At 43.7% G+C, this 26,126-nt stretch overlaps 1 protein-coding gene across 2 annotated transcripts in view; it reads right to left on the bottom strand.

The window, feature by feature from the left end:
• LOC137428285 (spectrin beta chain, non-erythrocytic 1-like) overlaps positions 1-26,126 on the bottom strand; it is a 261,054-nt gene that overhangs the window by 226,499 nt on the left and 8,429 nt on the right. Inside the window, exons 1-2 of one of the 2 annotated variants that reach the window (XM_078779310.1) lie at positions 16,656-16,903; positions 616-765 (exon numbers count right to left, since the gene is read on the bottom strand). In XM_078779310.1, the coding sequence (XP_078635436.1) occupies positions 616-765; positions 16,656-16,683 (178 nt within the window). In that variant the 5' untranslated portion in view covers positions 16,684-16,903. Of the gene's footprint in view, positions 1-615; positions 766-16,655; positions 16,904-26,126 lie in introns of those variants that run through there. The other variant, XM_078779311.1, reaches the window with a different exon arrangement.

Here is a 26,126-nt window from a genome sequence, read left to right as displayed (position 1 = left end):
GTTATTTACATAAGTAAAAGGGTTTACTTTGCGTACAGCTCATATTTTCAGCATCCAATCAACGTTTCTTACAACACTGTGTATTTAGCATTATATCCAGTTAAATATAATGAATAATATATTTCTTGTGCTCATCTTTCATGGATTGGATATCTCAGGATGTTAGTATCCCACATATTGTTTTATTCAGTGTCTCCTAATGTTCTTGCAATTCATTGAAATGTTATAAATACATACTTATGCCTTTGTCCTGCATGTAATATATGTACAAGCTCCTCCTGAGTCTTAAACTCAGGAATGGAATCCTTTTTTTTTTTTTAACTCCACGTTGACTTGTATGTTATCAGTGTAACCATGCCACCCACCGTGCTTTGCGTTCAAGGACACGAAAGGTTGTGCAAAGGGCTATTTTCTGAAACAAAAATACAGAAGTGGCAGCGTGTGGCTAAAATTCCAAGAAATTGGAGCACCATCAAAACTTCATCGGTTTCACCACTGCGTTTTACGTGCTGCTTGAATGCATGCAGACTTCAACATGCGGAAGGGCAATGAGAAGGTACAAAATAAAAAGATAAATAAAGGTTAAATGATGGGTCAAATATCAGGTTGACCTACCAGCCAAAGCCTTGATTCGAGAGCGCTCATAAATACGAGCTGTGCTGTCTTCATCCCATGCCTGTTCACCTGGTGTGGATGAACTCCCTGACTGCGAAGACGTCTGCAGCAGTTCATGGCTGCCAAAGGCAACACCAGCTTGCAGCATGTCTGCCAGGTGAAGGATGACATTTGTTATATTTTTATTTTTTTCCATTCCCATCGTTATCACTTGGTATTTTGTATTAGAGAAAAACATTTGAAGAACCAAACAAATGCCAAGAACAAACCTCATTTAAATGCTGGAATAGCAAAGTACAGTTTTGCAATTGTGATCAAAGATGATTTTAAAGATTTTTTAAAACTTTGCCATTTTCTATATTTAGTCATTAGTAGTGCAGATCCTGCTCAATCTGGTACCGAACACCAATGGCAGCCTATAAAAATGTCAACTGTGATACCAGAGACTGATGAGCATTGGTGCTCAGATTCTAGAAAGTGATCTAATGGATATTATGAAATTTACATGTGAGATTCTAGGTACAGCATCAGCTGTAAAAGTGTTCACACCTGATACAGAACTAACTATATTTGTATGTTCCACATCATTTGTTCGCTGTAATCCCCCAAACAACATTAGGATGAAATTCAATAAACTGGGAGCATTTACGAATTGTGTGTAAAAAAAGAAACGTTTTCAGAGGTGCTTATTATCCGATAAAGTCATAGTCTGGAAGGAAAAGGCTACTCTTCACGCAATGTAACACAACATTTTTGTTCAGGGTTTTGTATGTTTCTTCTGACCTGTTCATGCTCATCTTTTGTCATAGATCTATCCATGGTAGCACAATAACTGAATTATTGAAGTGTTCACATCTGAGCTGTCTGATACTCAGTTCAAACTTTCAAGGCATGGAGAGAGTGGGGTATAATTGGCAAAAAGTGCCATCCATGTGCACTGCATTATGGAGCACATGTACTGACAATCATCCTTAGGGTGTAAAGTTTGTTGTCTCATCTGCAGTCATGTGATGCAAAATATCCTGTGTGCATCATTTGTAAGATAAGCCTTTGAGTTGGGAACACGCAGAGATGCAAGTATAAAACAAGTTGCCTTTTCCACTGTCTTACATTTTCGTGTATCCGTAATTACCCTTGCCAGAGGAGAGGGTATTGCATTTGAGTGCATTTGGCTGTTTGTCTGTCTGTTTGTCCGCACAGGATAAATATGATTTTCTCTGCAACCATTGGTCCGATTGACAGGAAATTTTCACCATAGGTGCGCCTCCTCCTGTAGAATTTTTTAATGATAATTATGACGTCATAGGTCACGTGGTAGGACGCCAACTTGGAAAAAATCGAAATACTTTGCACCTCTATATCTCCCAAAGTGCTGCATAGAAAAAATTGAGACATGGCCCATTGTAAAGAACTCTCCATGGGGAATAACATATGTTAATGATGATGTCATAGGTGCCTCCATTATGACGTTATAATTCGACAAGTACAAAACTTCATCCAAGCAAGATGAAATTTCTTGAGCGTCATCTAGGAATAAATTGGCGGAGGAAAAAAAAAAAGGGATGACGTCATCGGTCACGTGGTTCAGCCGCCATATTTGTTTTAACACAAAAGCCTTAAAAACCAATAAAAACTCATCCTGGTGAGGGGCTGCAATCTCTGATTGCTCTTTCTTGTTAAGCATGTAATGGTTCTACCGTTGGCACTATTAGATCATTGTTTATTTGAGGAAAATATTAAAGCTGATTGACAACATTACAGTAATTACACTTCTTGGAAGAGAAGCCTTCTTGGCGTTGACCAAATGTCATGCGGATAACACCCCCTGCTGGACCCACACAGTTAGTGCATGCCTGGACCCACAAGTGAAACCAAAACAATTAAATGCGATGGCCCTATAATGATGCTCACGGTTTTCATAAGTAGAAATGAATGCAGTGTGTAGAGAACAGATCCGCATTACAACGATCATCATATGTTACATTTCCCAACAGGTTGACTGTTTATGATTTTAAATAGGGAGATGAGTTCTTTCAATAACAATATCAATTGATATCTCATTGCTCATTCAACTGTTGTAATGAGGTGATATACCAGAAGCAGAATGTCAGTTTTCAAGTTTCAGCATCTACTCTCCCCTGTTCTTCGTGGGCATCGACTCTCCCCTCCCCCTTCTCCGTGTGCATGCACCAATATGGGACTATTGAAATGGTACGAATGCAAACAAGGCCCATTGTACATGTGCTGTGTATGATTTTCAACAACTCACTTCTGCTAGACGGGCTGCTTTAACCTGCCGTTGACCGGAAAAAAATCGATGTCATATATATTATTTGTAACAATTTTCAGCATTTAAATGAAGTGACGATTTCAAAATGGTTAACCACAACTCTCCTAGATGCAACTTGGACTCTCAGAAATATAGGGAATACAAGAAATATCTGTGAATGAGCAATGCCAAGTTCATACCATTTCCTGTTAATACAAGCGAACGACTGCGAGCGATGGATGTTGCATGCATGTGCAACATCTACTTTTGGCAATGGATGCAAAAATATAGCATAATTTATCATGGTTCTGGAACCAAACAAAATATATTTATAACCTCACAGAACCAAGCTAATTAAATATCATTTTAAAGTTGCTTTTAAACTTACCGTGTGCATTCCCAAGCCCCAGATATGATCTTCCCATCGCTGCAAAGACGCACCCAAACCAGACATGGTCTCTCCCTCAGGGAAGTCTGCCTGGTATATCCAAGCTTACACGTGATCAATTAATAGCTGGCACAAGCTGTATATTTTCACATCGCAAAAATGTCCTTTGTCAAAGAGTTGGTTATCCTTTCTCTGTTGATAATGATGCAAAGCATCGTCTTTCCAATTACACAGATCCATTAAATAAATCACCAAGGCTGCCATGATCACAATAGGCAGTCCCACAAGGTTCTAAGTCCATTCACTGGTAGCAGTGGTCGAGGGTTTGGGAAGCACGTGTCCGTCCACAGTTCAGGTCTATCACCGGCCCACACCATTGGAGGTCTGCAATATGGGCAGCTGTAAGATCTCAGCGATGTCAGAGAGCTGAAAAAGTTCTCCAACTCTTTCACTGTGCAGAGGCACACCCCTTTTCCTCAGGCACTTTTCCAAGTATTTGGATCTTATTTTAGAAGCTTTGTGAGCCATTTTTCGGTAACAATCCTTATCTTGCACACACGATATGCATTAGCATTCGCCGATTGCCACCATTGATGAGTGTTTCTGCACAGGTGTGGAAAAGCATTCTGGGATGGAACGCGTCATTTTGAAATTCCCGTATTGTGTGGGTCAGTCCTCCTCGGTCCTGTTTATATATTCAATATCTTCAACATCCACACCACAGGGATTTTTTTGTGGACAGTAAAGCCGGCATTATCAACTTTTAAATGTTCAATGTACTGCATAAAAAGATTGAGATTGATACGAAAAGATTGACGAGGAATGGGGTTTGCTGCCTGGAGTGAAGCCGAGCCTACCTGCAGCTCTCCTTTAAATCCTCACTGGCTTGGTAAACGGAGACTTGTAGTGAAGCAGTTGCTTCCAATGAACCCATTTCTCAATTTCAAGATAAACCCTACTGAGGGAAACCTTAGTTCGTTTGATGAGACCAGCAATAAATAAACGTGTGTCTGCCAACACAATGTGAAGTTCATCTGAAAGCTGAATTTTCCAACCTTTCTCTCTCTTCCAAGACCTGGTGAGGGATAGTGAAGTAGATCGCTGTGGCATGTTTTCCATTGATCCACTCTGTTCTGATGGTTCCAAAGCAGACTCGACACAAGACAAGGCAGAATGCTTAAATTCGGTAATTTGTTCCAAAAGGAAAGTCCCCAGCCAACCCCTCCTCATCGTCCCTGACTTCATGCCACATTGACAGTGGATTTTCCACCTGAGGTCAATATGTTTATGGATCGTCTTGACATGTCAGCTATAGACTCTGATGACATCAGGACCTGTATTTTGAAATAATGTTCATTCAAACTGACAGCAAGTTCTTCACTTTACACCACCCACTTGGAAAGTGCAAACCACCTATCTAATCCCCCCCAACCCCATTCAACAAAGGTGCAAAGACAGGTCCACTGAACTTCACAATGAAAACCGTCTTTATGAAGATGAAAGTCAATCAATCTGTCTGTGGAAAAATAATTCTCAACCAAATATTGAGAGGTATTTTAACCTCTATTTCTCTTGGTTTAAAGTAGGACTCACAGCTGAAAGGTCACTTCAATTTCTTTCCCAAGGTGGTTAGCTTACTTCTTACCATTTGCTAAAGAAAATTCACATTATTCAAAATGTTAATTAAATATATATCTGATTCACGAGTGAACTGGGCTTCAATTGGATTTGGAAAAGTACTTCGAAGCATTGAGAATGGAGGAATAAATAGATATAGACAGGAATGATACATAGCTTAAGATTAGCTAGGTGTGATGGAGTTGTAATTCTTGTCAGTTAAAGATATGCGATTGTTTTGTGTGTATCCGGTAAAGTGGGAAAGTATAGTTAGGAGGAAAAAGGGGTATAGGGATAGAGTCACATCCCTGGGTTGTTTGTTACGCCATATCCTTAATACTGTCACCCTCACTAGACATGGTGGTGTAATAGGTAGAGCCTCGGCTCCGAGTATGGGAGGTCGGCAGTTGTAACCCAAGCCGAGTCATACAAAGTACATTAAAAAAAAAATGGTACTTGCAGCTTCCATGCTTTACACTCAGCATTTAAAAGGATAAGAACAATAGTTTCTGTGTTGTTTTGGCCAATGGTACTGATATCGATGGGTACTGATATCTCAATCATCAATACTGTCTTTTCCGTTTTGTTCCTGATTACAATGTCCGGACCCAATGCTTTGTTTTCTATGTTCACGCTCGATGGAATCATCAGGTCGTACGTGAACATAACGTCCCCATTTTCAATGATTGACCTTGGTTCGTGTTTCCATGAGTTTTCTGGAATTGGGATGCTTAAATTTTTGCAGATATGTGTAAAGTTTTTCTAATAAGTTTTTTGCATCCCAAAAGCAGGTGGCTAGTACTTTCTGTTTCTGTCTTGCAGAATCTACACTGTCTGTCTGGCTCAGTCCGGCCATCTTTTTAAATCCATTGGTGTAGTGTCCTTGATCTTGGGTATTTATTATGATTCGTTCGCCGTCCCAGTTGAGCTGACTTCTTAGCCATTCCAATGAGCCTTCTTTGCAGTAGCGTCACTAGGGTTGGTGTCACCCAGTGCGGTAACTCATGGTGTGACCCAGCCTCCCCACCCCCCATGGATCTCCTCCATACAGAATCAGATCATACAGAATCCTTAGTAATGTTTTTTGTACTAATGTCCACTCGTAATTCCCGTGTATATCACTGAATGTAATGGCAATAGTAGTGACATAAACAACTAGCAAAATTAAAATTACAACTTTAAATTACAATATCATATGCACAGCCTAAATGTATTTACATTTACATAGTTTCATGTGGTTAAAGTGAAAATTCGGTAAGAAAACAATAGAATTCGAAGTAAAAACGTTTAAGAAATACATCAAAATTATGTTGATTTTAACGTTAAACTTTATTGTTACATGAGATACATTAATGGATTAGGTTTGCATAATCAATAACGGCCCAAATAATGTAGAACTTGTAGACAAATGCATATACTCATATACTCATAAACTCATATGAAATATACTCATAAATGAAATAATACCATAAAAATAAACAGGAGCAAATACACAAGCATTTCAGCACTTGGTGAACATCTCGACTAATTTAGAACTTTCCTTTCCTGGCCTTCAAAGCTGCGAACTTGTGAATCACTTCATCGAAATCAATGCCTTTCGCCAACTCACTTTCAATTGATAATATCGCAAGATCAGAAAGCCTTGACTGTCCCATGGTAGATCGCAAATAGTTCTTTTTAAGTTTCAGCTTTGAAAAGCTCCTCTCACATGAAGCCACAGACACACAGATCGTCAGAAATAATTTTAGGCTTAGTGAAAGGGTTGGGAGAGATTCTACGAAGTCCCATTCAGCTGTGAATGTCAAAACGTCTAATGTTGCCCAATCTTTGGCTTCTTCCAGATCAATCTCTGCTGCTTTTAGGTGCCTTCTCAGCCTTGGTATTTCTATTAAAAGCTCACTCTCGGATACCTCATCATAGAAAGTGGTCAATTTTGGAATGGGCACCTTTAACTCTTCTTCAGTGGCAGATATGAGACTCTTCACTTGAACAGCCTCAAACATGGCTGCTACTTCCTTGATGGCTCTTGATCTTATCTGGAGTTCAGAATCAAAGCGATCAATGCACTCAAATATCGCCCTCTTATTTTCTTCTTGCAGAGTGCGTCCAGCATCGCTTGCCTGCTCCCCTGCCATTCTCTTCTTAAACCTGGCTCTTCTCTCTACTGCAATTCCATATTCGTCTGATTTTAAAAGCGCCTGTTCAATTGCATGCTCCACTAGGTAACTGCGCTCCTCGTGCAGAAAAAGTCTTAGCACCTCTCGCTTTGTCACCACCTTGTCGAGAGTTGAGCCCTTAGTCTGCAGGTACCACTGTGTAAGATTAACTTCCTGAAGTACATCACACCAGAAATACAGGTAGCACAGAAAAGTGAAATCAGAGACAGCAGGCAAAAGACCTTGTGCTGCTCCTCTGGTGTCCAAATTTTCATGTGGATCACAAAGAGCTTCAATCGCAGCCACAAACTTATCAAACTTTTCTTTTACTGGCTTAACTGCATCATGATGAGCACTCCAGCATGTTGTTGATAGCCTTTTCAATGACACTCCAGTATGGTCAATTAGCACATCCCATCGATTGGTGGAAGCAGCAAAGAAAGAAAACATTCTCAAAAGTTCCAAAAAATGTAGTGTTCTGGTAGGTAGTGTTCTGGGCCCTGTGCTATTTCTGGTCTTCATCAATGATCTCTCCGACTCTGAAAAATCCTCTATCTCTTTGCTGATGACTCCACTTCCTGCCGCTCCATTCCTCATCCCGCAGATCGGCAGTCTGCAGCCTCCTCACTCTCTGCAGATCTGGACAAAATCACAGATTGGTCAAACAAGTGGAACATGTCTTTCAATCCTGACAAATATCACACTCTTACTATGTCTCTCCGAAAAGACCGACTGGAAAACCCTCCCATCTACTTTCTCAACAATCCTCTCCAATAAGTTCTGTCGCTCAAGCTTTTGGGTCTCACGATCTGCCATGATCTTTCTTGGGAAAACCACATTTCCAAGCTGGCCCCCAAAGCCAGTCGCCGACTGGGCATCCTCCGTCGTGCGAAGTCCTTCCTTGGCACACCTGAGCGCCTCACCACATACAAGGCTTTCATCCGCAGCTCAATGGAATACTGCTCCCCCCTCTGGGCCGGCGCTCCTGCCTCACACCTAGCTAGGCTTCACACTGTTGAAACCAAAGCCTTCAGAATCATTGGAATCTCCTGCGATGAAGCTAACTCCGAGGGCCTTTCACTCACTCACCGCAGGCACGTTGGTGGTCTTTCTGTCTTCTACCGGCCTTGCTCCGGCCTTGCTTCTACCGGCCTTGTCTTCTACTCCTCTCCGGCCTTGCTCCCCCAGCTCTCTCTGTGTTCTGTCCCCCAAATATTCCTACAGGTCGCACAAGATCTGCCAGCAACCCTCTTATGGTTAAACTGCCAAAATCTCTTTCACTCTTTCATTCCCCTTTTCTCCCACCTCTGGAACAAACTCCCCCACTCCCTTCAATCCCACTCCTCCCTCCCGGTCTTTAAAACAGCTGTTCACCACCATCTCTTATCTTCTCCCATCCAAAACCTTGATCTTTTCTACCCCCGCTAATTCACCCCAGATACACTTTTTTGAAATTCCAACTTCTTTCCTGGAAGTCCTTGCAGTGTCCATATGTTTTATACCTCTCCAACCATCCCCCAAGCTCTCTCCCTCCCACAGTTCTCTCGATGTCCCTGCTCTCAAATGTTGTGTTTATGTCCTTCCCCCTATCTCCCCATCTTGTCTACCGCTCCCCTTATTTTGTGTTTTATGTGTCGGTTTGACTTTTTGTGTGATTAATGTTAGCGCTTTCACGAGCCTCGATCTTGTATCCCAAAAAAAAAAAAAATGTCACACGATGCATTTTCAGCAAAAGAGTGCTGACCACACAAGTTAAGCGAATGGTCCACACATCCATTAAAAATAGCTTTCTTGTTCTTTCCCTTGAGAATGGCTTGTACACCTCCATGGATTCCAGCCATAGTGGCAGCATTATCGTAACCTTGAGCGTGGCACATCATTATGTCCAGTCCATCACTTTCCAGTTTTTTAAGAATGTTAGAACTGAGGTCAGCAGCTTTTTCCCCTTTAAAGGAAAAAAATCCTAGAAATACTTCTTTCACTTCAACTTTCCTATTGTTGATTTTTGCATATCTGATCACTTCGGACATCTGGTCAGTATGTGATATGTCAGGTGTGCTGTCGAACATGATCCCAAAGTACTTTGCAGACTTTATGTCCATGACAAGCTTCTCCTTCACATGATTTGCCAGGGCACTTATAAACTCATTCTGAGTTTTTGGTGCAAGATAAGAGACTGATACTTAAAGTTTACATGTGCTGCGCTTTAATCTCATTAGGTGTTCTTTCAGCACTGGATCATATTTTGAAAGCATCTCAAGAAAGTTCCCTTTATTCAATGAAGATTCATCTTCCTTGTGGCCACGGAATGCCAGATTCTGCTTGGCAAGAAACAATGTGACATCAAGCAATCTGTGCAACATGTCCTTCCACTTTTTCTTCTCCATTTCCATCAAAGCAATAGTTTCAGCGTCAATGGTTTTATGCAGCCTCAGTCCTGCTGCCAATGTTTTCCACTTTTCAAGGCAACGTAGGTGCTCTTCGAATGTCTCATGGTTATGTACTTTCGGGCTCAGTTTCCACCACTTCTGAAACCCAGTCACAAATTTGGATGTCGTATCTGTAGCACTAACGGCAAACAGTCAGCAGCAAAAACAGTATAAATTCTCGTTGACGAGTGAGTAAACCATCCATGACCGCATAATTTTCTCATCATTTGGCATCACCTTGTAAAACCACTCTTTTGAAAGCTGGCGCACATCTCCCTTTGCTTTTGCAAACAAAGAAGTTCTTTGTCTATCCCCACTCTGTCCAATTATTTTTGTATTTTCCTGCTCTTTTGCCATTCTCCCAGTTGTTGGTGTATATTTCTTTATATATATATATATATATATATATATATATATATATATATATATATATATATACACACACACACACACAGACTTGGCATTTAATATGGAATATTTTTTTTTCTTGACTTGGGTTTACTTTCTTTCCTCAGTATATCAATCTGGTGAGTTTCTTTTCCACTTTGGTGATTTATTTGTTAAAAGAACCATGTCACTGATTGTCTGTCGCAGCAAGAAGTCAACAACAGGATTATATCACAGGTGGCCTGGCAAAATGTACGGACAGGTACATTTGACGATTGACTTCACAATTGGGTATATAAGGGTTGTTACGTTCTGTATTAGTGGAAAAACAACTGCTGCACGTCTCCAAAAGTTATTGCCGCTTCCTCTGGAGATGGTCCGTCAACTCCACAATGCTGTTTGTCATGGAGTGGTGGCTTTACGAAATTACGGCATGAAACAGCGTGCTATTGCTCGGCAGTATGGCATCACTCAAGGTCAGGTGTCAAAGATCCTGAAACGAAATGCTTAGAGGGGTGTCCCTACTCCAATACCGAGGCCAGGACATCCCCGCAGAACCACAAGGAGGGATGATCGCCAGCTGCACCGGTTCGTCCGCAATGGCCATACCAAGACAGCTAATCGGCTTAGGGCTGAGTGGCAGCAACTGAAAAATGTGCCTGTATCCAGAAGGCTAGTCAACCAACGACTGGTTCAAGCAGGCTGTCGTGCCAGGCGTCCCCCGAGAAAGCCACGCCTGACCAGACAACACCACCAGCGCCGATTGCAGTGGGCCAGAGAGCACAGTCAATGGCAGCCAGGACACTGGAATCACGTGATCTTCAGTGACGAGTCTAGATTTCTGGTCTATCGTCAAGTTGGCTGCGTCCGAGTGTGCAGACAAGTGCATGAAGCCTACAACAAAGATTGTATAGTGCCAAGAGTCTAAGCTGGAGGTGATGGGGTGACCGTTTGGGCTGCTTTTCCTGCAGGGGGCAAAACTGACCTGGTTGTTCTGAATGGAAACCTGAACCAGTTCACGTACAGGGCCATTCTGGAAGAAACATTGCTTCCATTTGCTCGTGCAGCCTTTCGAGGAAACTTTGTCTTCCAAGATGACAATGCACGGCCTCATCGTGCTCGCATGATCCAACACTTTCTTGCTGACCGTGGTGTAGAGCATATGGAGTGGCCTGCCATGTCCCCGGATATGAATCCGATAGAGAACTTGTGGGCAGAATTAACGCGTCAAATCAACCACTTGGACCAGCAGCCTGCCTCTGTGCGTGAATTGCAGCAGGCTATTGTCACTGCATGGAAAAAGATTCCTGCCCAAACCTTGGCAAATCTCGTGAACAGCATGCCTCAACGTGTACGTGCTCTCCTGAATGCTCGTGGGGGTTACACGAAGTATTGAACTGTAATTTTACTGTCCGTAATCCCAGTCGTAATTTAACTTTTGTTTTTGTTAAAAAAATTTTTGGCTAATATGCAAAATAAAGAGATACTTCTGGAAAATGTGCAGAAGTTTAACACAGTACTGTCCGTGAATTGAGTTCGATATCAGTTTTCATCACTTTCAAGGATCAATTTATTTGTTTCGAAATGTCAAATGTGGTTTTTGTTTCTTTTAAAGGCCACATTAACAAAATCTAGAATAACTTCAACATAATTCCAATGGACTTTTGGTTCTAAGACATCTTGAAAAGTAAGTTCACCCCCACAAAAAAAATATTCCATATTAAATGCCAAGTCTGTATATATATTGTTACGGACCACGGATAAGATGTTGGTTTGCCGAGCGGATGGCGCCGCGGCCCTAACAGTTACCCCGACTAACCCGATTCCTGAACGTTGGCCGAATCGCGCCACAGATATTCAATGGGGAAAAGACTAAAGCGAAGGATGTGAAGAAGAAGAAAGACAAAGGACTGCATGGTCCAATTTACTTCAGGTTCGAAGAGAAATTACCTCAGGTTCGCAGAGAAATTACCTCAGGTTCGTAGAGAAATTACCTCAGGTTCGTCCAGAAATTACCGCGGGTTTGTAGAGAAATTACCTCAGGTTCGTAGAGAAATTACGTCAGGTTCATGAAGAAATTAAGGAATACAAATATAATTTATTACTATGTACAGGATTGAAAGAAACCAAGGAAGAAGGAAAGATAAGAAAATAATTTACAGAAGAACTCAGACACAGTGCAATGCTAGCTTACCTACAGTCTTAATTAAACCCAGGACAGAACAAACAAAAGACAGACTCACGCGGGGAATGATGATAGGAATGGCAGGAGGTGGATGGCTGGAGGGGGAGGAAGGTTCAGCTGGACCCGCAGCACGGTCGGGTCGGGGATTAGCAGCCGCCGCCCTTTCTCGATCGGCGCGTTTAGCAGCCGCCGTTCCTTCGCGGCCCCGTTCAAAACTGCCGTCAAGGCCCCGAAGCTGCTGGGGCTGAAGCTGCTGTGGCTGAAGCTGCGGTGGCTGAAGCTGCTGTTTCAGGGATCCCTTACTCAACTCTTTCAACTCTACTCAACTCTCCTCTCCCTCTCTTGCTTAGTCCAACCACACACTCGGCTCTTGCGCGCGCGCTTTTATAGCGCCTCAGGCGATCAAGCCGCTGGTGTCCAGGACACGCCCATCGGTCAGCTCGCCTCGGCCCTGATTGGTCGGCACGGCCCTCTGGCTCCGCCCTTGATGACGATGGGCGAGCACGCCCTTCTTCCCCGAGCTGAGCACATGCTTAATGGCGGCAATTGTAGTTGGCAGTAGAAGTTTTGGGAGTGGGAATGGGGAATGAAAGGGGATCTATCTATTTGAATTCGGTGCAATGGAGTATTAAGTTAATGGAAGACAAGGCCTTACCCTAATACACATAATAAGGAAATAACTGTCAACAAGGGGGGAAATCTATGATTGGCTAACGTGTGGTGTTTATGAACTAGTTACGGGACGCACTTTGACCTTTATACATAACTGGAGTAAGGAGGGCGATATTTTAACAACAATTTACACAATAACAACAAAAAAAAAAAACCATTCTCATATCCACAACAATATATAATTTTTTTGCAATTGTTGGGGCTGTATATGTTGCTGTTTCATTTTTCTGTGTGACATCTTCAATTCGCACCTGATTTTGGAAATTCGGCGCAAGGTGAGTTAGGGATACTTTTTCAGGTTTGTCATGTTCATGTTTGTTTCCAAATTGCATCCGATAGTCTGTTGAGCATTTCACATACTCAGCTGGTCCTACACTCGTCGCTCTGTGCACCTGGTTGAGTTCCATCAAGCCGCTCCCTCCCTCTCGTCTCGGCAGGTACATTCTCAGGATGCACTGGTTTTTGTACAACATTTTGTGGATGGTAAGGAGTTTTCTTGTTTTGATGTCTAACTTGTTGATTTCTGATGAGGACCAGTTTATTGTTCCACAGCTATGTTGGAACACTGGTACTGCAAAGCTGGTTTGTGGCTTTGACTTTGTTTCTTGGGGAGAGGTACACTACATGACCAAAAGTATGCGAACACCCCTTATAATTAGTGGATTTGGCTGTTTCAGCCACACCTATTGCTGACAGGTATATATAATCAAGCACACAGCCATGCAATCTCCATAGATAAACATTGGCAGTAGAATGGGCCGTACTGAAGAGCTCAGTAACTTTCAACGTGGCACCATCATAGGATGCCACCTTTCCAACAAGGCAGGTCATCAAATTTCTGCCCTGCTAGAGCTGCCCCGGTCAACTCTAAGTGCTGTTATTGTGACGTGGAAATGTCTAGAAGCAACAACAGCTCAGCTGCGAAGAGGTATGCCACACAAGCTCACAGATTGGGACCGCCGAGTGCTGAAGCGCGTAGCGCGTAAAAATCATCCGTCCTCTGTTGCAACACTCACTTCCGAGTTCCAAACTGCCTCTGGAAGCAACGTCAGCATAAGAACTATTCGTCGGGAGCTTCATGAAATGGGTTTCCATGGCCGAGCAGCCGCACACAAGCCTAAGATCACCATGTGCAATGCCAAGCATCGGCTGGAGTGGTGTAAAGCTCGCCGCCATTGGACTCTGGAGCAGTTGGAACGCGTTCTCTAGTGATGAATCACACTTCACCATCTGGCAGTCCGACGGATGAATCTGGGTTTGGCGGACGCCAGGAGAACGCTACCTGCCCGAATGTAAAGTGCCAACTGTAAAGTTTGGTGGAAGAGGAATAATGGTCTAGAGCTGTTTTTCATGGTTCGGGCTAGGCCCTTTAGTTCCAGTGAAGGGAAATCTTAACGCTACAATATACAATGACATTCTAGACGATTGTGTGCTTCCAAATGTGGCAACAGTTTGGGGAAGACCCTTTCCTGTTTCAGCATGACAATGGCCCCGTGCACAAAGCGAGGTCGATACAGAAATGGTTTGTCAAGATCAGTGTGGAAGAACTTGACTGGCCTGCACCGAGCGCCGACCTCAACACCATCAAAAACCTTTGGGGTGAAATGGAATGCCGACTGCGAGCCAGGACTAATCGCCAAACATCAGAGCCTGCCCTCACTAGTGCTCTTGTGGCTGAATGGAAGCAAAATCCCCGCAGCAATGTTCCAACATCCAGTGCAAAGCCTTCCCAGGAGAGCGGATGCTGTTATAATAGCAGCAAAGGGGGGATGAACTCCATATTAATGCCGATGATTTTGGAATGAGATGTTCAATGTTCGAGTGTCCACATACTTTTGGTCATGTAGTGTATATTTTCAGGATCAGCTTCATTCTACGTAGGTATACTTTGGCGATTGTTTTGCACATTTGTTTGTCACATATTTGGTGGCCTCTTCTACTCAGAGGTCTTTGTATGATGCTTCGTTTTCTAATTGCAGTATTGTTGTTTCAAGGTCAATTTTTATGTTGTCTGTTTTTGTTGGTTTACCTTGTACAAATGTGCACTCCACACACTTGTCTGGTCCACATTCCATTTGAATGTCCTCAGAGAACTGTTTTACTTGTTTTAGTTGTTCCGTCAATTTTTCATAATTTGGTGTGAAGCGCTTTAAATCTATATATAATCATAGATGTCACCTTTTCCATTTCTTTGAATATTTTTATATTGGTTGTTAGGGTGTATCTATGTGCTTGTTCATTGATGAGGTTACTTAGTGGGTCCAGAGCCAGACAAAAAATAATGGGGAGCATTGTGTGTTTGTGTGTGTGTATGTGTGTATGTGTGTGTGTGTGTGTGTGTGTGTATGTGTGTATGTGTGTATGTGTGTATGTGTGTGTGTGTGTGTGTGTGTGTGTGTGTGTGTGTGTGTGTGTGTGTGTGTGTGTGTGTGTGTGTGTGTGTGTGTGTGTGCGTGCATGAGTATATGTGTGTGCCAGCTAAACTACGACCCTTAAATGGTGTGAATAAAAAAACTGCTTGGTTTGCCACCCTGTTTTTGGAGTTCCAAACAAAATGGAATTTGAAGTTGAATTTATTAGTCTTATTAATTTCACCCCAATTGTGTTGTTGCAAAACATCTCATCAATATCTGAGATAGTCACCTGGGAAAACTTTGTAAAGCGAGGTGAGTTGTGTGAAATGACCCATTATTAAAACCGATTATCAGAATTTTCACGACACAAACATAGATATTTCAATCACTATGGTTAATGTCATGTTTCCCATCCTGTCGGGTCACGGAAGACCGAGGATAACACTGGTATGACTTGTAACAACAGCAACACCACATTTCCAAGCTGGCCTCAAAAGCCAGTTGCCCACTTGGCATCCTCCATCGGGCAAAGTCCTTCCTTGGCACTACTGAGCTTCTCACCACATACAAAGCTTTCATCCACAGCTTGATGGAATACTGCTCTCCCCTCTGGGCTAATGCTCCTGCCTCACACCTACTGTAGCTCGGCTTCACGCTGTAGAAACCAAGGTTTTTAGAATTAGTGGTATCTCCTGCGCTGAAGCTGATTGTGAGGGCCTTTCTCTGTCGCACCGCAGGCAGGTTAGTGGTCTTTCTGTCTTCAACAGTCTCCTCTCCAGACTAGCTCCCCCTGCTATGTCCCCCTAATTTTCCTGCAGGACGCACAATATCTGCCAGCAACCCTCTTCTTGTGAAACCGCCAAAAACTAGGCTCTCTGCTCAACTTCACTCTTTCATTCCTCTTTTCGCCCGCCTCTGGAACAAACTCCCACACTCTCTTCTATCCCACTCTTCCCTCCAGGTCTTCAAAACAGCTGTTCACCACCATCTCTTAGGTTCCCACATCCAAAACCTTGATCTTTCCTATCCCCGTTAATACACCCCAAATCCACCTTTTTCAAATTCTGTTTTTCCTTTCTGAAACTCCTAGTAGTGCCCATTTGTTTTATACCGTCCCCCCCCACCCCCCATCCCCTACCCACTCCCCCTCTACATCACGTCAATTAAAAAAACCCTCGATAGAGTATAGAGGATCATTTATAAAGAGAAAGGCACATACAGTAATTTTTTAATAACTGTTGATAAATATGGCATAGGATTTCCAGCTTGCAGGTTTGAGGAATTTCAGCAATAAGCAATGAAATCATAGCAACTGTTGAACAGGTTCATTAAAACTCCAGCAGTAAGGACATTGAAAAATTTTTTATTTACAAACTTATTATTCATCAATAAATTTTCCTTTCCGGAAATGGTTTGAAGTTTAATAAAAGGCTTCTCAGTTTCACGTTTGTCCTTCATAAGGTGAAACTGTTCCACTCAAAATATCTCCGTGAGCGTGTTGCATACAAACTACCATAAAAACAAAAACAGCATCAGTGTTATTTCAACAGATGTAATATAATTTACACTTATGTTGTACTTACTGGTTTGTTGTGCAGATCGCGAATACATTTATCGAAGGAGTGCCACCCGGGTTATGGTCGTGATCAAACTCAAATAAAATGCTTGAGTCAAATTATACTGAAAGTTGGGATTCAAAGGACTAATCCGATAAAATGTAAGTCACTTCACCCGTCCAAAGACACAAATGACCTGATAAAGACTCTGGCTGTTCCAAACCTCCCAAGGGAAATGGAGATCGCAGTGAAAATGGGCAATGTCAGCCAGAAGCAACCAATAAGCACAAAGTAAAAACGTACTTTGACCCAGCCGTGCGGGCTTTGCAAAGCTCAAGGACGATTTCCTGCCGAATGTTTTGTGTAACTCAGTACTTAATGTGCACTTCCCACGCACACAACACACCTCGAGGTCACAAACTTAATCAAATGCTGTCCTTTGTTTTGGACTTCTACACTAGAGAATGTAAATACGTTTACAAGATTGTTATCTCGGATTCCAGGTTTGACTAGAAGCCTCTTATGTTGCAAGTATACCTTTGTTTTTCAGTTTTAACTTAACCTGCCTCTTCGTTAGCAATGGTAAAACCTTTGACAAGTGTTTTGGAAACCTCCATGCAATGTGCAAACGTGGCAAAGCAACTTCTGTGACGTGGCCTTGCCTTGATCTATCATTCTGTGAGTAAAGCACCTGCCTGTTATTTTTATGATTTGAAGAACATTCAAAAGATCGATCAATGCAATATTCACAATAGTCCGAGACAGTTAAACGGTTATATATATCAGTCATATCAGTCACTATGCGACCTTCATATCATCAGTGGAGAACCGCCAGCAAGGTGTCCCATACAGCTGCTGCTGCACCTTGCTGGGAGCGATAAGCACCGCCTGCCACGCACCGCCATTGTGGCTTTAGGTCTGCCACCACCTGGCAATCACAAGCATCTGACAGCCCTCTTGCTTTCCACCTCCTCCTCTTTCCACCTCTTACCACTTGGCCAACACATATATATATATATATATATATATATAATTATATATATATAATTTCAAAACACACCTGGTCACAAGTGTGCCGCACTGACCGGGTCCTCAGTCGAGGTCCTCAGCATCATCCCGTTTCGGCCCTTCAACCTCGATACGGTCAGCGAAGGTGGGCCAGCAGGGGCACATACACATCCACATCCACATGCAGCAACTACACCTGGATGCGTACATACCCCCAACCCCAGCCAGTGCGAGCGCAGACTACAACGGCAACATCTCCACATCCAGAATCCACAGCACCAAACAAACATGGTGGAACACTCAAACACCCACCTTTATACCCTTCACCACTCACCAACAAAACACACCAGATCATTCATACACACACATCCACACACAACACCAACCAACCACCTACCCTAACAACAGACACCACTCAACATACAAAAACACACACACTCATGCAAAAATTCATTCATGCAAAAACACACCCTCACCCACTCATATACACAAAATAAGAAATAATAATAATAACAAAACAAAAAAACCACACACAACCAACCAACCACCTACCCTTACCAATATGCACCACTCATGCAAAACCATTCATGACCCACTCCTGCAACACACACACACACACACACACACACACACACACACACACACACACACACACACACACACACACACACACACACACACACACACACACACACACACACACACACACACACACACACACACACACACACACACACACACACACACACACACACACCTCCATTTATATTCTGTAACCTCAACCTACACCGTTTGACGTGCCTCCATAAACTTCCTCCATATCCAAAATGAGCCTTTGAAGCCAACCTGGGCCACCTTGTCACACATCCTCCTTCTTTCTGTCCTACACACTCCAAGCCGAGCAAGAAATGCAGAAAAGGAATTGCCAATATACCCTCCACACCCCACCTCAAATGGCTGACACGAAACTCGCCAACCCTTCTCCCGGCACTCAGCCTCCAGCTCACTGTACTTTCCTCACTTCCTCTCATGCACCTCCTCCATGTTCTCTTCCCAAGGTACAGACAATTCCCCTTAGATGACCTGTCTTGTTACACCTGACCAAATGACAATGTCAGGCCGCAACCTTGTCACACAGATCTCCTCTGGGAATACCAATTGTGGCTTTAGGTCTGCCACCACCTGGCAATCACAAGCATCTGACAGCCCTCTTGCTTTCCACCTCCTCCTCTTTCCACCTCTTACCACTTGGCCCTCCTCGACAAACCACACCTCTCCCCCATCAGTCTCCTTCTCCACTCTTCTCTCGACCTCAGCACCTCTTGTTGCACCATCTGCACCACCACCACCAGCACCTAATCATGTCGCCACCTGTATTGTCCTGCTGCCAATGCCATTGAACCTGCACTCAGTACATGCTGCACCGCTCCCACACCTCCACACAAATAACATCTCTCCTCCTGCAACAACCCCCACAATCTCAAGGTTACTGATGACAGAAGCACATCATATGTTGCCCGCAACAGGAAATTCAACAATATTGGCTCCATCCTCCAACGCTCTTGCCACTTCAACATCCTCACCTGCACACCTTCCCACCTAGTCCAAGCACATTGCTGTGCCTGACCGACTGATTTATTTATATATATATATATATATATATACAGTCACGTGAAAAAGTAAGTACACCCCATGTAAAGTTTTGACTTTTTCAACATATTTCAACATACAGCGATTTGATCTTCATTTCAACAATATTGATAGATAGATAAAGGTGATATAATATAACAAATATCATGAAACATTTACATTTTGTAGTCTGGTGTATACCCCGGTTTAGAATAGGTACACCGTATCCCTGCGTGTCGTAAGAGGCGACTAAAAGGGTTGGCGTCAGTAAGGGCATCCGGCCATAAAAAAAACATTGCCTCACAAAGAGAACCATGACAATTACGACTAGATATGGGCAGGGTACAGCCCGAAGTACCCCGTGGGGGACCCCACTCCCTCTCGTCAAAACTCAAGGTGGGGAACCCGATCGAAGCAAGGATGGAAATCATTCCATTTATGACGACGAAATGTCTGATGCCCGACGTGGAGATCGGTTTCTGAGGTTTGGGACATGGAATGTAGGGACAATGACAGGGAGATCAGGAGAAGTGGTGGAAGTATTGATCAGAAGAAGAGTGGACATATGTTGTGTGCAGGAGACGAGATGGAAGGGAAGTGGTGTGAGAATGGTGAAGGGTAGGCAGGGACAGAAATACAAGTTTGTGTGGCAAGGGTGCCCGGAGGGCATGAACGGTGTTGGTGTCCTGTTTTCTGAGGAGTTTGTAGACAGTGTGGTGAGTGTGACTAGAGTGAGTGAAAGGTTGATGATGGTGAAAATGATGATTGGAAAGCTCTTGGTGAACATCATCTCGGGATATGCTCCGCAAGTTGGTCGGAGCGATGAAGAGAAGGACAAGTTCTGGTGTGCTATAGAGAAGCTGATGGAAAACGTGAAAGATGAGGAAGTTGTTGTGGTAGGAGGAGACCTAAATGGACATGCGGGAAGGAGTATGGACGGTTTTGAGGGAGTTCATGGGGGTTACGGATATGGTGTGAGAAATGGAGAAGGTGAAAGTATTTTGGAGTTTGCTGATGGAGCTGATTTGTTGATTTGTAATACTTAGTTACAGAAAGAGGATAATAAGCTTGTTACATACACGTCAGGTGGGTCGACGACAACCGTTGACTACCTGCTGGTGCGTAGGCGAGATAGGGGGGCACCTTCGGGACACAAAGGTGATCCCGGGGGAGGAGGCTGTTTCACAGCACCACTTGGTTGTCTGCGACATAAGGGTGAAAGGTGCGAGGAGAGCTCGGCGGGTGAAGTTCCAACCGAGAATGAAGGTGTGGAGGTTGGAATAGGTGACAGTGAGGGAGGCATTAAAAGCGAGGCTGAGTATGGTGGAGGATGATGTGGTTGAGCTTGAAAGTGGTTGGATGTCAATGAAAGATAGTCTGTTGGGAGCCGTTGGTGAGGTATGTGGATGGACAAAAGGACCACCGAGGCACTCGGAAACATGGTGGTGGGATGATGAAGTTGGAAAGAAGATTGACGAGAAGAGGAAGAAGTTCAAGGAGTGGCAGAAGGCAAAGGGTATGGCGGCAGAAAAGGCAGAGCATGAAAGTTATAAGGCAGCCAAGAAGGCTGCAAAGAAAGAGGTAGCAAAGGCACAGGAGGCATGTAGGAAAATGTTCGGAGAACGCTTGGATTCGGAAGAGGGTCAGAGAGCGGTATTCAGGATTGCAAAGCAGATAGCGAAAGAGAGGTGTGATGTGATGGGGGTGAGTTGCTTGAAGGATGAAGTGGGACAAATCGTTGTGGACCCAGATGGAATTAAAGGAAGATGGAAGACATATATGGAAATACTGTTGAATGCAGAGAATGAATGGGATGGCAACATTGAGAGTAACCCAGTTTTAGAACCGGCAGAGAAGATAACCGAGAAGGAAGTTGAGGAAGCGATAAAAGCAATGAAGAGGAGCAAAGCGGGAGGGCCGACGGGAGTTGTGGGAGATATGTTGAAGGCAGCGGGAAATTGGGGTGTGAAGAGAATGACAGAGATCTGCAATCTGGTGGTGAAAGAAGGCCGCATTCCAGTGAATTGGGAACCGAGTACCCTCGTCCCTCTATACAAGGGGAAAGGTGACCCTCTGGACTGTGGCTCGTATCGAGCGATAAAGTTATTGGAGCATGGAATGAAGGTATTGGAAAGGGTGTTGGAGAGGAGGATAAGGAAGAAAGTGAAGATTGACGAAATGCAGTTTGAATTTATGCCAGGAAGAGGAACGACAGACACGCTTTTTATTGTGAGGCAGTTGCAGGAGAAGTATATGGAGAAGAGGAAGTTGTTTCTTGGGTTTGTTGATCTGGAGAAAGCATTGGATAGGGTTCCACGTGAGGTAGTGACATGGGCATTGAGGAAGTTAGGAGTGGAGGAATGGTTGATCAGAGTAGTGATGGCAATGTACAAAAGAGCGCGCACAGCTGTAAGGACGAAGGACGGGAACAGTGGTGAGTTTGAGGTGAAGGTGGGAGTGCATCAGGGGTCGGTACTAAGTCCACTACTATTTGTAGCTGTGAAGGAGGTGCTGGCTCAGAACGTAAAGGAGGGTTTACCGGGGGAGTTGTTGTATGCAGATGATCTGGTGTTGATTGCAGAAAGTATGGATGGACTGAAGGAGAAGATGAACAAGTGGAAGGAATGTATGGAGACAAAAGGTCTGAAGGTGAATATCGGAAAAACGAAGGTGATGGCAAGTGGTAAAGCATGTGGTGAGGTGGAAAGAACTGGGAAGTGGCCGTGTGCTGTGTGCAGGAAGGGTGTCGGAGTGAATTCCATTCAATGTACAATGTGCGCTGAGTGGGTTCATCAAAAATGTTGTGGTTTGAGAGGGTCATTGACCAGTGTGGCAGCTACATTCAAGTGTAAGATGTGCACAGAGGGAGCTGCAGATGGAGGAAATGTTGAGTTGGATCTTGGAGATGGCGTGAAGCTGGAAGGTGTGAAAACATTTTGTTGCCTTGGAGACATGTTGAATGGAGAAGGTGGATCAGACTCGACAACGGTTGCTCAAGTGAGATGTGCATGGAAGAAGTGTCAGGAACTGAGTGGCGTGCTGACGAGGAGGGGAGTGTCATTGAAGCTGAAGGGAAAGGTGTATGCTGCATGTGTGAGAAGTGTTATGATTTATGGGAGTGAGACATGGGTAATGAACGTAGAGCAGCAACGAAGGCTGGAAAGGGTGGAAATGCGAATGGTTCGGTGGATGTGTGGAGTATCGTTGAGAGAGAGGAAGACAAATGATGAATTGCGAAAGATGATGGGAATAGAGCCTGTGATGGATGCTGTGAAGAGAAACAGGTTGAGATGGTTGGGTCATGTGTTGAGGAAGGATGAAAGTAACTGGTTGAAAAGAGTGATGGAAATGAATGTAGAAGGAAGTAGAGGACTGGGAAGACTGAGAAAGACTTGGCTGAAGATGGTCAAAGAAGAAATGCGGGCAAGGGGGTTAACAAGGGGAGATGCAGAAAATAGGGCAAAATGGAGAACATTGTCATGGGGACCGCAAGGCTAACCCCCGCTCTTGCAGGGAAAATGGCCTTAAAATGCCTGTTGTTGTTGTTGTATTTACATTTTGTAGTCCATTGTATAATTTAAATAAACATAAATGCAAATTTCGCATTTCGAAAAAGTAAGGACACCCCTACATTTATCACAACTTAAAATACCTAAAATTAGAATCAGGTGCACCAGCTGGGGTGCAAATGATTAGAACATCGTTGGAGAGGATCTTGGAGGAACCTGTCTCATTTACACCTCAGACATTTAGTTTGCTCTTTGTTGTTGAAGTGTGCGGCGTCACCATGCCTAGATCAAAAGAGCTCTCTGAGGCCTTCAGAAAGAAGGTTATAGATGCCGACGAGTCTGGGAAGGGATTTAAAAAGATCTCCAAACAATTTGAAATCAATCATTCGACTGTCCAGAAGATCATCTACAAGTGCAGAAGATTCCAAACAACTGCCAAATTGTTCAGGCCAGGCCGCCCCCCAGCAAGTTCAGCCCAAGAGCAGACCGCAAGATGCTGAAATAAGTCTCTAAGAACCCCAGAATGTCATCACGGGACCTACAGGTAGCTCTTGCCACTGTTGATGTCAAAGTGCACGAGTCTACCATTAGAAAGAGGCTGCACAAATTTGATCTACATGGGATGTGTGCCAGGAGGAAACCTTTGCTGTCCAGAAAGAACACCAGGGCAAGACTAAAGTTTGCCAATGAACACCTCGGCAAAGACCGACACTTCTGGAACAATGTGCTCTGGACAGATGTCAAAGGTAGAGATATTTGGCCACAGTACCAGAAGACATGTTTGGCGAAAACCAAACACAGCATTTGACCACAAGAACCTGATACCAAATGCAAAGCATGGTGGTGGAAATATTATGGTTTGGGGCAGCTTTGCTGCATCAGGGCCTGGGCAGCTCACCATCATAGAATCCACTATGAATTCTTCATTGTACCAGAAGGTGCTTGAGGACAATGTGAGGCCATCTGTCAGAAAGTTGAAGCTCAACCAAAGGTGGACCTTGCAACGTGCCAATGACCCTAAACATACCAGTAAATCCATCAAGGAATGGCTGAAAAGAAAGAAATGGAGGGTTCTGGAATGGACAAGTCAAAGCCCGGATCTAAATCCCATCGAGATGTTGTGGGGGGATTTGAAACGAGCTGTGCATGCCAGAAACCCCTCAAACATCGCAAAGCTGAAAGAATTCTGCATGGAGGAGTGGGCAAAAATTTCTCCCAGTCGATGTCAGAGACTGGTAGACATTAACTATAAGAAATGCCTACTTGAGGTTGTTTCTGCCAAAAAAGTGGGCAATACCACCTATTAGAGCCAAGGGTGTACTTACTTTTTCCACATGGGAAATTTGAATTTATGTTTATTTAAATTATACAATGGACTACAAAATGTAAATGTTTCATGATATTTGTTATATTATATCACCTTTATCTATCAATGTTGTTGAAATGAAGATCAAATAGCTGTATGTTGAAAAAGTCAAAACTTTACATGGGGTGTACTTACTTTTTCACGTGACTGTATACACACACACACACACACACCACACACACACACACACACACACACACACACACACACACACACACACACACACACACACACACACACACACACACACACACACACACACACACACACACACACACACACACACACACACACACACTCTGCGGCTATATATATACACAACACTGCCCAATAACTATATACACGTACATATTGTCGTGCGATTCCCCTTGGGGAAGACCGGAAAATCACGGATAGCAATCGAGCGTTACTTTGAGGCATTCAGTTCAATAACGGATTGTACTTACTATATACGTGCCGGAAGACGAAAAGGGGGGGGGGGGGGGGGGGAGATGAAGCTTACCTTCATGATCGCCGGCAGTTCCAAAGCCTGCAAAGAATATAACTCACACAAACACGGATTTGGAAATGTACAGAGAAAATAATGAAAATATTTATTACAAGGAATGCCGGGACAAGAAAAGCGCGACGATAATAAATAATGTTCCTATATGGAGCGCTCCCGCACCAGACTTAAATTAAACACAGACAAAGGGAAGATAAATTAAAAAATTAACGTGTGTGTGTGTGTGTGTGTGTGTGTGTGTGTGTGCACTTAGCTCAACCAGCTCGGGGTCTCGTCAGGATTCGTCAAACTCAAGTGCGGAGTCCGGACGTGGCTCTGGTGTTGGCGGGAACCGCCCGGTCGTTGGTGGCAAAACAGGCTTCGAGCGCTCGTCCACGCGTCATTTCTGCCTGGTAAATTGCAGCTCTCTCCTCACGTCAGTCGAACAGGGGAACGAGGAGACGATGCTGGTGTCAGCAAGGGTGTCGAGGGCCACGGGTGAGCGAGAGGCAAAGAAGGGCAATAAGCAAGGGTCCGTGAGCAAGGCGGAGGGCAAGAAAAAGGGTGTCCAGCACAAGGAGAGAAGAAAATGTCGGTCCTCGAGTGCTTTTAACGTCAGCTCGTGACGTCACCGGCGCTTCTCCTCCAATCCGTGCCGCTTCTTGCTCGCCTCTGACGTCCTCCATGTTCTTTGCCAATCAGTCCTCTGCTTCCTTCTCGGCCTTCCTTCCACCAACCCACGGGAAGCTTCTTGCCCCGCCCCATCACGAGTCATTCCTTACTCCGTCCTTCCCATTGGTCAACTCCTGCCCAATTACGAGTCGCTTCTTGCTCCTCCCTCTACCAATCAGCAGGCTTCATCCTGCCTAGTCTCCCTATTGGTGATGTCTCGTCCAATCGCTGCCCCTCTGGGCATGTCTGTAGCCTGCTTGCTTCAATGTTGCCATACAAGCTGGTGATGTAGCTGGCTGCGATTCCATTAGTAGTGTCCAGAACTGACTAGTTGGGTGGTTTTATTGTGGGGGGGGGGAAGATATAATTAGTGTACTAGGGCCATTTTCACTAGTATGTGTCTAGTGCAGTGCCATAAGGGACAACGGAATGATCACAAGGTTTTACGAACCGGGGAATTAACATAATTCCTACGATAATTAGCACAAGGGTCATCCTTGTATGATCACAAAGATACACTTATGCGAACAAACCACTGAAACAAAATTACATGTGGGGTTCCCCATCACAATAATCGGAGCACACTACCTATACAGATCTACCTGACTCTATACATCACTCTACCCCACCGACATAACAATATTTATATATATATATATATATATATATATATATATATATATATATATATATATATATATATATATATATATATATATATATATATATATATATATATAATATATATATATTTTGGTATACTGAATCGAGGCTCGTGAAAGAGCTAACATTTATTTCACAAACAAATCAACCAGACAAACAAAATATAC

This window comes from Myxine glutinosa, chromosome 5, assembly GCF_964187855.1.
Source record: "Myxine glutinosa chromosome 5, kmMyxGlut1.1, whole genome shotgun sequence".
Classification (NCBI taxonomy): domain Eukaryota; kingdom Metazoa; phylum Chordata; class Myxini; order Myxiniformes; family Myxinidae; genus Myxine; species Myxine glutinosa.
Note: the sequence above shows the minus strand (reverse complement) of the source record. Positions and strands in the feature narration are given on the sequence as shown.